The sequence below is a fragment of the Wolffia australiana genome, chromosome 5 (genome assembly GCF_029677425.1).
Source record: "Wolffia australiana isolate 7733 chromosome 5, ASM2967742v1".
NCBI classification, from domain to species: domain Eukaryota; kingdom Viridiplantae; phylum Streptophyta; class Magnoliopsida; order Alismatales; family Araceae; genus Wolffia; species Wolffia australiana.
The window spans coordinates 4,387,967-4,403,076 of NC_135839.1; the positions used below are offsets into that span (position 1 = coordinate 4,387,967).

At 41.4% G+C, this 15,110-nt stretch overlaps 2 protein-coding genes across 14 annotated transcripts; both read right to left on the reverse strand.

Moving 5' to 3' along the window:
- Positions 1–471: 471 nt before the first annotated feature.
- On the reverse strand, positions 472–9,785 carry LOC144702993 (inositol-pentakisphosphate 2-kinase IPK1-like). 13 transcript variants are annotated; one of them, XR_013581455.1, is made up of 11 exons: positions 9,501–9,784; positions 8,263–8,481; positions 7,981–8,128; positions 7,124–7,164; positions 6,909–7,019; positions 5,947–6,558; positions 3,661–3,762; positions 3,496–3,582; positions 3,283–3,386; positions 1,438–1,930; positions 804–914 (listed from the first exon to the last, which is right to left on the reverse strand). XR_013581455.1 is itself a non-coding variant. In XM_078575047.1 (8 exons), the coding sequence occupies exons 1-8, from the start codon at positions 9,603–9,605 to the stop codon at positions 890–892; spliced, it is 1,365 nt and encodes a 454-aa protein (XP_078431173.1). In that variant the 5' UTR covers positions 9,606–9,785; the 3' UTR covers positions 472–889. The 13 variants fall into 13 exon arrangements, 3 of the variants coding, with proteins under 3 accessions (XP_078431173.1, XP_078431172.1, XP_078431174.1); XR_013581454.1 differs by having other exon boundaries at positions 3,283–3,582; XR_013581453.1 differs by having other exon boundaries at positions 3,496–3,762.
- A 3,523-nt stretch (positions 9,786–13,308) lies between these two features.
- LOC144703234 (uncharacterized) lies at positions 13,309–15,013 on the reverse strand. Its single transcript, XM_078575358.1, has one exon. The coding sequence runs from the start codon at positions 14,930–14,932 to the stop codon at positions 13,649–13,651; it is 1,284 nt and encodes a 427-aa protein (XP_078431484.1). The 5' UTR covers positions 14,933–15,013; the 3' UTR covers positions 13,309–13,648.
- Positions 15,014–15,110: the final 97 nt, after the last annotated feature.

Sequence of the window (15,110 nt, forward strand, 5' to 3'; positions counted from 1 at the left end):
TCTAATTTAATCAAATTCCATCCAGTGAGTAAATGGTCTTCATCTAAAGATGACTCATCCCCACAAATTACTAAGACATAAACTCAAGTAACTGATTCTCCAAAACCCATTAAAGAGACTAACGCATATTTTCATTATCTCTTTAATAGCCAGGATGTATTTTATAACATACCTGATTTTATTATGAAACATATAACGAAATAAGGAGCCTGCTTAACAACGAGTAAATGAAATAGAGGTGTTCTCAATCGGTGAAGCCTCTAAAGCCTGAGGTGATCTCAATCGGCGATGCCTCTAGGTGCTCTCAATCGGCAAAGCCTCTAAGGTGTTTTATTATTTGCTCTGTGGATCAGAACATTAAGTTGACGATAGTTATCTAGAAATGATTGATCCCCACAAAATTACCAAAACAATATCTCACAAATACCAAAAGATAACTGGTGCTCTGTTGAAAGAATCAAGTATTCCAAATCATAAAAGAAACTAGAGCATGGTTTTCACTATGTAATAATAGGCAGAAGGTCTTTTTTTTCTTTTTTCTGATGATCTGAACATTCGACAGCGTTCTTTTACATCACAGATGAGATTACAAAGGGCTAGGAGAAGACTTCAGATGTTAAAAAAACTGGATCTGGCTTCACTGGAGAAACCTTGATAACTTACAAAGCAAAAATTTGGAAAACCCTTAAGTATTTCCATGAAGCGATAGACCGGGTCAGTAGGTGATATCTGAATCTGCCCAGCCATTATTATAGGACATATATACTCTATTTGTAATAAATTCAGAAAGATGAAGGCTGTAGTTCTACTAAAGAGTTCCCAGAGTTAATATAGAAGTCCACTATTTTCTGATCCAGTTCATAGTAGTATGGCATCTTTTGGAGAGGCTTCATATCAAGATCGATAAAATATGCCTATCAAGAAAGAAAAGAAAGATGCAGGTCATTCATAGGAATCTAGACGCTTACCATTATAAGAATCACAAACCAAAAAATACATTCAGCATTAAACATACAAATTCAAACGTAGCTGAAAAACCTCAGATGTGAACAACCGTTGAATCTGTGTCTTGATAGATATAATGATGAATAGATTCTATAATGATTATGTTCCCAGTGTCTAGAAGCTTTCCCACAAAAGAGCTACAATAGGAAATGCCAAGTGCTGTTGATGAATAAATTAAGCATGGTTGGACATAGTAAAAAAATGCTAAATTCAAACATAATGCCCCCAGCTCAAGGTCTTAAAAGAACAAAACATTTGCTTGAAAAAGGTAAAAGCAATGAATAATAATACCGACAAATAAATTAGAACTAATATCGATGAGTTGATCAAAATAGTGGAGCATTTGAAGTCGCAGTGGATGAAAAATTGGCGTCAAAGGTACTATCTAAAATGCAATATTCCAAGCAGGAAGATGAATTCAAAATCGCCGACCCAGTGGATCATTCGATGCCTCTGCTTCAAGAGAATCAAAAAGCCTTAAGTCAGAGCTCCCGGAACTGAGGAAGGAAAGCAATTATAATCGTGCTCCGGCCAGAAACTCTTTTGATAGTGGTAATGTTCTCTCTCTTTGCGATCATTAATACACATCTGAAAGGACTAAGTCCAGAATTTGAAACTGTATGCCCACACCTGTTTATCCACAAACACAAGCTTAACTTTGAGGACAGTGCATATAATGAAGAGAGTTGTCTTGGACTCACTCCAGATGGTCCACGGATGCATATCATACAGAACTCAGCCAGCCCGGTCAAATATCCACAGAACTCTCATGTGACCCCTTGGTCAGCTACACAGCATAGTTCGGCAACTCAGACTACTCAGCAGCAAGTAAAGAGCGCCATGGGTATGACAATGATCAGTCATGGTGCAGTCATTAGCATTGATACTGACACACTAGGGAAACATATGGATGATCCGCGGATGCCTGTCAGCAAAGGCCATAGTGTCATTCAAATTACGATGGTGAGCAGCTACCTGAGTCAAAACCGCACCAATCTGAAATGGATCAATTAAAGGATGAACTTACTCAGCTACGGATTTGTCTTATGGCTGCCAACATTGTAGGCTCCACCTCTCCGGTCCACTCATTCAATCCCTCTTTATTTTCTATTCCTACTCATCACCCCGTTTTCAAATTTTAATTTAAGATTTCGTTACTACGGATCATAGGACACCCTTACAATCATAGTTCACACATTATAAAACCCATCAAACCACTAGGGCTGATCATGCGGTTTGAATCAGAAATTTGAACCGTGAGGGCAAATTTCTTATCGCCACATATCCCCTGTGCAATGGGCAGTTCAAATTTTGAGCAGGAATTTGAAACATCATTGCCCAAATCTGCCCCCTCACAGTCCCAGGACTGTAGTTGAGCGTGATCCCCCCTCGCGCGAGTGAACCACCAATTTATGATGCAATTTAATCGGATTATTTTTAAAAATATTCTAAGCCAGGATTCGAACTTGAGACCCCATCTCATGGACTAAAACTTTGACCACCCAGCCACATGAGAATGTTGATATCGAACAGGATAGCACTCGGTTTGAAAATATGACCCAGTCGGTCCCACCCAAGACTCTGCGCAGTGAGAGGGTAGACTTTCTTTTTTTTTTTTTGAAAATTGGGAGGGTAGAATTTTAGGAGGCCGAGGAAGGGCAGTTCAGACCATCCCAAACAGCCCCCAACTGCCCAAAACCACCCACCCGCTCATCGAGCAGGCTCGGGACCAACCCTACATTCCAATAAGAAAGTCTAAACAATAGATGGTACTTTTTGCTTAGAGTAGTTGGACTCGGTAGCATAGAAGTTCTACCTATTGGAATACTCATGCGTTGCACATTCCCAAATCATGTGTCAGTTTATCCAGTCCAAATATTAGCTGTGTTAAAGATATACTTAAAAATATAAGAAAATAGCCCAAGCCCAAGAAGAAGAAATACAAGATGGAGAGGAGATTTATCGGGCCCACTATAACAATTATCGGGTTCTGTGGGCCCCATCGACTAAAGCTAACGGCTAGTAATTACTAGCCGTTAACTAGCCGTTAGGCGGCTGTTATAAAAGGAATAGTTGTAACTTATTTTTACTTGAATGAAAAACATTTTATCTTTTCTATTGCTTTCTCCTCGCCTTCTGCACCTCTTCAATCTCCATTGTGCTCGACAAGCTCAAATTTTGTCTTCTAAACTAATCTTTGATGGGGTTGATGCCTTTATCTGTGACAAAGTCGTGGCCAAGAAGCATGGGATAGCAAGGATCAGATAAGGTTCTTACTACAAACGCCATGGTAGAACTGATATGGGAGGGCATCATGTGACATCTACGGCAGCATTGGCAGGGAGGATCATGTCTGGCTGCTTCATCTCCAACTTGGACATCTGTCATTTCATGTAAGAAGTTGTACAAAGAGGGTTGATTACTCATCTGATGTCCAATTACTTGGCCTGCAGCAGACTGTGACAACAGTATCAGATTTTTCTTACTGACCTGATGAATGTGGTCATCCCATGATCAGTAGAGGAGGTACTCTCTATGCAGGAATGGAGAGCAGCCATGGACCTTGAGCTAATGGCCCTGGGAGACGATAATACGTGGGACCTTGTAAAGCAACCAGCAGGAAAAAAAGTTGTGGGTGTAAATGGGTGTACTCACCAAAGTTCAACTCTGATAGAAAATCGGAGAGGTATAAAGCCTCTCTGAATGGAAAAGATTTTACTCAGTCAGATAGGATAGATTGCTTTGAGACAGTTGCACCTGTGCAAACTTAAATACACTCAGGATATAATGGCACTTACAGCTCATTTCAGCTGGGAGATACATCAATATGACGTCAAAAAAAGAAATTCTACATGGTGAACTTGATGATGACGTATGAATATCGCCCCCACCTTCCTAAAATTCATCTGATGATAGACAAGAGGTGCGTAAACATAAGAAGGCTCGACATGGACACAAACAATAGCATTGATCTTGGTTTCAGAAGTTTATGATATCCATGAGGCTGCTAGGGTATCTCCAAAGTAATGGGGATCATATCATATTTTTCAAGCATGGTACAAATGAAAAATTAACTGTCTTACTAGTCTATGCTAACAATATCATCTTCGCCGGCAATGATGCAGACGAGATTAAAAGACTGGGCCAACGCCTATTTCAGGAGTTTTCCATTAATTTGCTTGGGACCTTACGCTATTTCCTGGGAATAGAGATGGCTCACTCCAAGGACGGTATCTGCCTTTCACAACACAGGTACATGCTTAACTTGTTAATGGAGACTGGAAAAACCACCTGTAAACAGGCATCTAATCCGATAAACCCCAATGTGAAATTGGGAAAGGGTGAGGACAGTGCACCAGTTCATCGGGAGTCTGATACGTTCTTTACGCGAACATATCATCGGCAATCAAACAAGTTAAGCATGTACCTCGTGCGAATGTTCCAAAGTGTGAATTAGTTTAAAAGGAGGAACAGCCTGCACCGAGAGGGGATGGGCATTTTCTTGGAATTCTTACCGGCAATAGGGAAGAAGCGGCGAAGCGCTGGAGGCCAGTGCAGCGGAGTATCCGTCCGCGACCGGAGGGGAACTCATCCATGAGGGGCAATCCATTTATATCCATCTTTCATCTCTCTCTCTCTCTAGACATATTCATCAGAACATTCTTGGACATTTCGTGATTTGTTGGCAATTGAGCTCAATCGTGTTATTCCTGATTAATTCCTTTTGGTCATACAAGCTGGATGTATCAGAATCTTATCAAAGACTTAGTGGGAGATGATTTATCGAACCATACTCAGCCAGATATTGCCTCGCTGTGGGTGTGTTGAGTCAGCATATGAATGATCTAAGAGAGATCCATCAACAGGCAGTTCAGAGAGTCTTGGCATACTTGAAGAGGACTGTAAGGGCAAGGAGTTTCATTCTGACGAATGGGTGATATGTCATTCATTAAATATCTACACTGACATAGACTTTGCAGTGTCAATGGTTAATCAGAGGTCAACTTCTGGGTACTGTTCCTTTATTGGGGGAAACTTTTTAACGTGGCAGAGTTAAGAATTACGTGTATGTGAAGGTCTGTAAATTAAGGGAATCCTTACCAACATGAGAAGACTAAGCCTATTGAGACTGACTGACTCTTTATGAAGGAGAAGGTGGAAGTTGGCATCATTACAGTTGTCTATGTTAGAACCGCTGATCATGTAGCAGATAGGGACTACCAGGCACAGAAGTGCATTGGTTAGCCAGCGCCTCATACTTCTATTCTATTTCATCTCCTCATTTTGTCATATTGCCTTTACTATACGAGTAAAGCCATTTAGTTACTGGGTCTGGCCCATTAACGATGATACCTGCATTCGTACCGGTTCCGTGAGTGAATGTGATTGGTTTTTTTTCGTTCCTTTCTTTTCCAAACCCCAGCCGACAGGTGTTAGTAGAGAAGACAATAAGATCCAGTGCGGATCCTTACACTCATAAATATGCATGACTGCATACATTAAGAAGCTCTCAACTCGAATGAACTTATGTTTTGAAGTGAGAATACATGTAAGCAAAGATAAAAAACACTTAAGCAAACATAATGTCCCCTTGCTCAGTGTTTTTCAAAAAAATCTTTTCTTGAAAATGGCAAACGCATTTAAAAATTATATTGCCGAATAATATAAAATTTGCAAGATCAGTTGGCGAAAAATTAGTTCCTAAAATATACGCAGAACTGCCGACAGTCAGAATGGCCAAATTCTAGTGTTTTAATGCACAAATAAAAGTTAGCAGACGTCTATTAAAAAGACATGATATTTTCTCAAGGATGAAAAAAACAAGATTTAAAAGTAGAATTGGTGAGTAAATCGAACCATAAAATGAATTTTAATACACTTATAATTTAGCATGCTATCTTTAAAGCTTTATTTTCCATGAAATGTTTATAGGAAGAGTACCTTGTAGTCAAAAGTTTGACCGGTTGACTTGAGAAATACAGAACCGAAGTCAGAACTCGGGTTATGTGGACTAGGCCGAAAGCTGACCATAATACTGCAATCTTTGGCAGTGGTGGAAATCAAATAGCCCCTTAGAATTTTCAAACTCTCCTCCAGAGATAGTGAATGCAGCGAGGAACATCTTTTTACAAGGCTAGGATCACTCAACTTCTGGCAAATCAAACACGGCAGTGAAACAACATTGTAGTATGAATGAATCGCTCCTTCTATATCGAATATATCTAGCATTTGAACTTTGAGAAGGCGGTCTAGGATTCCCGAGTTGAAGATGGCCTCTCCAATAAGTTCAAGGAAGCTTTGAACTCGTCGACCTTTCTCATCACAGATTACAGATTTTAGCATGGTTTGAAATGCCTCATTCTTTTCACAAGAGTAGTCGGTCTCTATGTTCTCGTCTATGCTGCCTCCCAAAGCCCCAAAAACTAGGGAACCATTCAAAAACACACGGAAATTGTTCTGTGGACAGTGAAACAGTGCCCTGATTGCTTGACTCATTCTCTCTCTGGACCCAGAGAAAAGATCAAGAGGGTCGTACTCACTTATACATGGTATCTGAACATTGAATTGAAAAGGAAATTCATTATATAGAACTTGAGAAATGCAAATAAATAATTTAGAACATTTAGAAATGAGGTTCAAGAATTCAAATTACAGAGTTCATAAAAATATAATGATTGAAGAAAAACATCAAAACTAGCTCAACATTGAGGAAATCAGAGACAGAGTTTGCCGTCCCAGGACAAACTTGTCACTGTCGTCCACAAATTGTCAACGTCATTGTCATCGTCACGTGATCGTGATGATGATGACTTCATATTGTCATTGAGGACAACGAAACCTGATCAGACCGCAAATACTAACATTGTTGTGAGACACAATCACCCAAAGTCATGACCAAATACCTTTCCTTCATGAAACTTCAAAGCCTGGTGCATTTTGAATCTTGTTACTTCAGTCTTTAAAAGATTTTCTGGACTGATGAACTTTGATGATGGGAGAAATCCACACTTTGGCTGACTCCTTGAACAAGAAAAAGATGAGAATAAAATGGAGCATATATACATTTTAGGGAAAGTGAAAAGAGAAAAGACTTCCAGTAAGTTCCAAAAAGGTTAACCTTAATCTCAATTGCGACACAGAGGTCCTCCATCAAAAAACCTAACAGAGAAGGAAAGTGTAACAGGATAAAATGTTAGAAAATCTAATAAACTAGAAGTAATCCTCACGAACAGGAGAAACGACCATTAACAAAATAAGCGTGGTCGACAATTGACACTGCGAAGGTGACATTTCCTTTCCAATAAAAAGGAAAAGCCTTTTGAGACTTCTTGCATATTATCAAGAACTTTTCGAGTTAAGGTATTGATTTAATGCATTGAATGCTGTAGATATCCCCTGAAACTACTTCATACGATTCCCATCTTATCTAAAAGGTAACTTTAGACTTTTCAGATGCTAAGGATATTCTAGTAAGTTATTTTTACGTTAGTTTTCTCAGATCATTTCAGCTTCCGAGAGGAAATATATTTTCACTGGAAAGCCACAGAATTAAGAGTTTTGGCTTTATTTTCTCACACTGAAAGTTAGGAAACAGGTAATATGAACCTCATCCTGTAAGATAAAACCTCGCTCCAAAGCATAAATTTTAAACCTAACCTATAAACCCTAATTCTTAATCTGTAAACTAAAACTGACAGATGTCATAATGCAGCATGCAAGGCAATTAAATGTCATATTAAAGTCATATATCAAAAATCATCAAATTAAATACAATAACACTAGCGGACGCTGGCACCGTGATCAACTGAGGAAAAAACAGAATGAAATACCACAAACCCTCGACGCAAAATCGTAAATAGAAACACAAAACCCAATTCCCTAACGCCATGTGACCAAATGCCAGAAGATATCCAGCTGATGGCAGAAACAACGTAGGACTATTGTTTTGCATGCACATGTAAAATGGGAGCCTACCCCGAGGGAAGAATGAATGATCAGACATCAGAAGTGCGGAGTCACAATCCGTATTCACCTTGGCAGCATCAACGCGCCAACTAGGGCGGCTGCCAAGGATATTCTTTTCAACAGAGAGTAGGAATTCCTCGGACACAACGACATGCATCTGCGAAAAATCCGGGGGAAAAAGGAGAATTATTTTTGACGTCCAAATATAAAGAATGAAGAAAGAAAACATCAGCATCTTGACCATCAGTAAATTTAACTCAACAAAATCAAAATTGACCAAGCAAAATGTACCCCAGGGTCGACATGCTCGTCGCCGAGGAGAGGGCTCAAAACATGGAGAGTATAAAGCTGGCCAGCAATTTCCTTCGACGTGCATTCCCCAATCTTATCCACGTCTCGCCAGAGAACTCGCTCGTGGGGAGTCAATACCGGCAAACCAGGCTCCCTTGCTGCCCCCTTCCACGAGCTCTTCTTCCTCTTCACCTTCTGCACCCTCAGCACCTTCCCCACCTTCAACGAAACCAACACAAAATCAGTTCCATCAATGGAATTCGGAAAAGAAACAAACTAATGAGATACCAAAATGGATTTCAATGTAATAAGAACGGTTGCAACCGTATCTCTAAAAAATTCTCAAAACTTCATTATTCATATTTAGCGGAGGCAACCCACCATCAGCTACATCAATGGAATTTGGAATCATGACAGCGGAATTGTCAAAAGCTTGCGCAATTCTAATTCAAAAATAAGGGACGATCGGGTATTATTTATGAACGCATGCAGAGAAAAACAACATCTCTAGGGTAACAAAACATCAGCTTCAATATACCCAGCAGAGAATTGAATGAAAAAATCGCTTGGAAAGTCGGGGGATAAAAAAAAATGAACTACTTTTAAAAATTCATCTATCATCTTCACTGGAGTCAACCCAATATCAACTACCAAGAAGAATTCGGAATCACGACGGCGGAGTTGTGTATTTTCCAATACTAAGGTATGATTGTGTGTTTTTTTCCGGTTTCCAAAGTTTAACCCACATCTAATTGTTTCCTTCGACAGTCTACGATCAATGAATCCATGCAGAGAAACACAAGATCTCCAGAGCAACAAAACAAAACCCAGCTAATAATTGAATCCAAAAATCGCTCGAAACAGAGGGAAAGGCCGAGGACAAAAAAGGTTCATCTTTCATCTTCACCGGAGGCAAACCAATATCAACTACCTCAATTCTCTTCAATATATATAAATATCAACTACCTCAATGAATTCGGAATCACGACGGCGGAGTTGGTGTATTTTCCAAATTCTAAGGTACGTTGTGCATTTTTTTCCAGTTTCTAAAGCTTAAACCATATCTAATTGTCTCCTTCGACAGTCTCCGATCCACGAACCCATGCAGGGCAACACAACATCACCCAAACCAATCCCAGCCGAGAATCGAATCAAAAAATCGCCTAAAACATAAAAAAAAACCCGGAAACATCCAACTTTCTTCAAACCAAACCAAAAACCAAAAAAAAAAAAACTACCAGATCGGGGGAGGATCCGCAATATCCGAGGACGAGATTAGCGGCGCCTTCACCTCTGTAAGCCCACTCGGCGGCGTCCTCCGCTCGCCACAACCGCAGAGCCATCCAATTTCCTCAATTCGGCTTTGCTCTTCTCGCCCTCTCCGCCCCCCACTCGCATTGCCTCGCCCAATCTCTCTTTCTCGCTCTTTCCCCTTCCCTCTCCTCGATCGCTTCTCACCACCTGTCGATCGCTCGACGGGATCAGAGCAACGCGTGGAAGAAGCTTGCACCCACTCCTGTAAAGTTCCGCCATTTTTATTAACTGTTAAAGCCTATAGATGGACTTTTGCGCCAAGCTCCCTGTAAAATAATCTGATTTACGCTCCTCCCCGTAATTCAAAGATTCTGTGAAATACGCTCGCGCCTGGGCTTTAATTTAACCGTGAATAAAGATTTGGGAAAAATATGGGATTTATTGCCCATTTATAAACTTTTAAAGCCGACCGATGGACTTTTGCCCTAAGATACCCGTAAAATAATGTGATTGACGCTCCTCCCCGTAATTCAAAGATTCTGTGAAATACGCTCGCACCTGGACTTTTATTTAACCGAGAATAAAAGATTTTGGGAAAAAATAAGGGATTTATTGCCCATTTATAAACTTTTAAAGCCAACCTATGGACTTTTGCCCTAAGATCCCTGTAAATAATTCGATCTACGCTCCTCCCCGTAATTCAAAAATTCTGTGGAATACGCTCGCGCCTGGGCTTTTATTTAACCGTGAATAAAAGATTTTGAGAAAAAATAAGGGATTTATTGCCCATTTATAAACGTTAAAGATTGTTTAGCGAAATTGATGGATTTTTACTCAAAGAACCCCGAAAAGTAGCTAGTTTACGCATGTGTCCGGATGACTGAGATATTGCGGTAAATAAATAATTTGTGAACTAAATGATTTATTGAAAATCCTATATTTAAATTAATGATCAGAATCTTTTACATAAAACACCTTGTAAAATGACGTGATTTACGCTCGTTCCCGGACTGGCGTTTTAACGAAAATAAATGATTTTGCGACGTAAAATATATTTTTAAAAAATCAAATTAATCTTCTCTCAGAAATAAAGTATTCGGATATGATTTATTGTAAAGCTCCGTTAATTTTATAACTTTTCTCAGAGTCTTTTAAGATGGTTAGATGGACTTTGCGCAAAGCCCCCTGTAAGAAAAAGGTAATTAATTACAAGGTGAAATAAATGATATATTGCCCATTTCATGAATTTAGTAATTAAAATATTTGAGCAGTCGATTAATTATTACATAAAACACCCTGTAAAACAACTTATACTCGTGCCCGGAGGACTGACGTGTTACGTAAAATAAAAGATTTTTGAAATAAATGATTTATTTAAAATATTATTAATAAATTAGTGATCAGAATCTTTGAGAAACAGATGGATTCTTACACGAAACACCCTCTAGAAGTCGGTGATTTAATCCCCAGCCTGGACTGACATGTTAGCTTAATAAAAAAATTTACGAAATAAATTATTTAATGTCCATGAAATATATACCGTATATCAAATATTTACAACACAACAGAGATATTTTAGATGCCGAAAATATAATATTTAAATCTATCCATTAATCAAGTCTTAAATAAAATTATCCAAATCATAGATATGATATTTCCAGCTGTCGGCCACACCCCGAGATCAAAGTCACGAGTGGAGGTATATCATAAATCATTTATTTCACCTTGTAAGTTTATTAACGAACAAAAGCGAGACTAAACAACTTCCGATGTCAACCAACGTCCAGTTTAGTATTCGTTATCTGAACGAATACTACTATTTAATGCTTTCTATTGCTTATAGTAGCACCCTACTATAAGCAATAGAAAGCATTAAATAGTAGTAGATGAGTAGACATCAGAGAAGGGAAATAGATTTCAATGAACCGTACACACTCTAGTTTATGACTCTTTCGAGTGACATCAATGCCATGTTATTTATTTGTCACGTAACCATACTATTCATGGAATACTGTAGGATAAGTCATGTTCATGGGTTTTTTTCCATTTCATTTCATTAAAGGCTTTACTATACAAATCAGGAAACGGTGACATGGGCACTGTTCACCTATTTCCAAATAATGACGTTACTGGGCGGTCCAACAAAAGTACTCGGACGCCCGTTGAAGTGTCAGGGTGGCATAAATCCCATTAAAATTGGGCGGGGACAAGAAAATTAAATTTTCTTTAAATGCTCTGCCCAGCCAAACGGCTACATTTGTGGGCCGCGCTCCTCTCACGTGAAGTTCCCCCCCGCCACGTGGCCGTCATCAATCATGACGTCATGGGACGGGACGGATGACGGTCAAACTTATTATGTAGAAGTTATAGCGCTGAAAAGAACAAGAATATTGAATCAATGATCGTACTAAAACTAATAATAATCATAATTCTCCTTCTTGCTGTTATTATTTCTTCATTTGTGTTCTAACTTTTTTTTGTTGATATCCTTTCATAATTATATCTTTATTATTCACATTTTTATTCAGAGTGCTGCTTCTCACTGTTATTATTTTTCTCCTCTTTGTTCACCTACCTAAGATAGTCTCCGCCTACTACCACAGGTAGATGAACAAAAAGGCGGAAAATTAGTTATTATAATAAATAATGCGAGCCAATAATTATCGTGTAGAAGTTATAAAAGGTCGGATGACGTGTAAAATTATATATAGAAGTTAGAGCGCTGAAAAGAACAAGAATATCGAATCAATAACTAGTAATAATCACACTTCTGCTTCTCGCTGTTAATATTTCTTCATTTGTATTCTAACTTTTTTTTGTTGATATCCTTTTATAATATTATCTTTGTTATTCGCGTTTTTATAACTAGTATTAGTATACTTCAGAGTTCTGCTTCTCGCTGTTATTATTTTTCTCCTTTTTGTTCATCTCCACCTCCGATCATAGGTAGACGAACAAAAAAGGCGGAAAATTACTTACATTATAATATAATGAGAGCCGATAATTATAGTGCGAAGCAAAAGTTAAGAGCACGGTGAAAAAGAAGATTGAATGGTCGTAAGCTTGTGAACAATGCGAGTAGAATAAAAATATTTTAAAACAAAAAGAATATTGATAAAATAATATCAACAAAGAGAAGTAAGAAGATGAATAAATAAACAATGACAGTAGAAGCAGAAGTTTGAGTGCTACTAGTAAAAGTGAAAATCGCGATGAAGATCAAAGAAACTGGGCAGTAAAAAAAAATATATCATGGTAAAAAAATTAGAAAAATATCACGGGAGGAGAGAATAGCTGGAATAAAAATAAAAGACGAGGCGACGATGTAGTGGAGCAGAAAGCCGACATCTTTTCCTCATTCTTGATGATTTTTCAAAGTTGAGAGAAAGAGTACATTAGGAGACGAAGAAGAGAATTGAAAATCGACAACTATTCCAAAGAACAGTAAGAAGATGATATGATTTCCTCATTCCGAGCGATTTTTCGAAGTTAAATCCTTTTTAATGATTATACAAGGGAGACGAAGAAGATAATTGACGAACTGTTAGCAAAAGAAGCTTGAATGGGGTATCATTACCACATCCCGAGGAATTTTTCAAAGTTCACACACAGGTTAAATCCTTTTTAATGATTATACAAGGCAGACGAAGAAGATAATTGACGAACTGTTAGCAAAAGAAGCTTGAATGGGGTATCATTACCACATCCCGAGGGATTTTTCAAAGTTCACACACAGGTTAAATCCTTTTTAATGATTATACAAGGCAGACGAAGAAGATAATTGACGAACTGTTAGCAAAAGAAGCTTGAATGGGGTATCATTACCACATCCCGAGGGATTTTTCAAAGTTCACACACAGGTTAAATCCTTTTCAATGATTATACAAGGCAGACGAAGAAGATAATTGAAAAGAAGCAACGATTCCAACGAACAATAGTAAGAAGAAGAAGAGGAGGTTTGAATGAATCTATAGTAGTAGTAGTAAGAAGAAGAAGGAAGCGGAGATCATTTACACATTCCGAGCGAATTTCCAAGCATCGGAGGCGTCGATCCTTTGGATCGACGCCGACCGGGAGCGGAGCGCAAGAATCAAGAGAAAAAAAGAAAAAAGAAAAAAGAAAGATCCAAACCTCACGGCTCGGCGCGGTCCGAGCCCCAGTCCGCGGCGGGCGGGCACTGGCTCGGCGGGCGCGGCCCGGCGGCGCCGTCCGGGCACCCCGACGGACCCCCCGGCGCCTGATCCATACAGTTGAACGCCAAGCACACCGTCACCCCCGCCGGCAGCGGCGGCGCCACCGCCCCCTCCACCGCCGACAGAAAATTATGCTGCGCGTACAACGTCTCCATCGCCCCCTCGTACAAGCTCCTCACCACCTCCCCCGGCACCGCCCCCCGCAGCCGGTTATGGTTCAGGAACAAGGACCCCACGCGAGCCATCCCGGCCGGCACCGGCCCGCCCAGCCGGTTGTGGCTCAGGTCCACGGTCCACCCCGCCAGCGCCGCCGGGTCCGCCGCCGCCGGCACCCCCCCGGTGAGGTTATTCCTCTGGAGAAGCACCACCGCCGGCGGCGGCGGCACCGCCGGCTCGGGCGCGCGCCGGGCCACGAACAGCGCCGCCGGGACCGGCCCGGTCAGCCGGTTCGAGGACAGGTCCAGGTAGGCCAGCTCCGGGAACCCCCCCGCCAGCCCCCCCAGCCCCCCCCTCAGCCCGTTCCCCGCCAGCGACAGGTAGCGGAGAGACGCCGGGAAGGCCGGCATCTCCCCGGAGATGGCGTTCTCGCGGAGGTCCAGGTGGAGGAGAGGGGAGGAGATCACCGGGAGAGACCCCGAGATGGAATTAACGGCCAGGATCGCGACGCGGAGAGAAGGGAGATCGAAGAGCCCCCCTGGGATCTCCCCCGAGAGGAGATTGTGGCTCAGATCCAGCGTGTGGAGGGATGGGAGAGGGAGAGATGGGATCTGGCCTGTGAGGAGGTTGTTCGAGAGGGAGAGGAGGCGGAGAGAGGAGAGAGAAGCGAGGGAAGGAGGGATGGAGCCTGTGACTTGCCCTGGGGAGAGGACGAGCTCGGAGAGGAAGCCGAGGTCGGCGATGGCCGGAGCTAGGGTTCCGGCGAGGGAGCCGCCGAGGTGCAGGGAGGTGACTCTTAGTGTTAGGGTTAGGGTTAGGGTTTCGGAGTCGCAGGAGACGCCGGCGAAGGAGGAGCAGGCGTCGGAGATGGCGGAGGGGGAGTCGAGATTCCAGGAGGAGAAGAAGTCGGAGCCGGGGAGATCGCGGAGATTGCTGCGGATCTCGGCGAGGGCGGCGAAATCGCCGCCGTCGAGCGGCGGCGCCGCCGTGGGGAAGACCTGTACCTGTGAGAGCACGGACTGCGAGGAGAAGGCCAGCAAGAAGAGGAAGGAGATCGCGTCCGCCATTGGAGCTCCTCCGAGCTCGCGGGAGTTTACAGAGGAGGAAGAGGAGGGGAAAGAAGGGGCGGGGGTTTTAAAGCGGGAGAAGAAGGGGTACGTGGCAGGTTTTGATTGGACCGCGTGGCTTTCTCGGGGTGCTATATAAACGAATGAGACGGAGGGAAAGTCTGTTGGTTTGCGATGG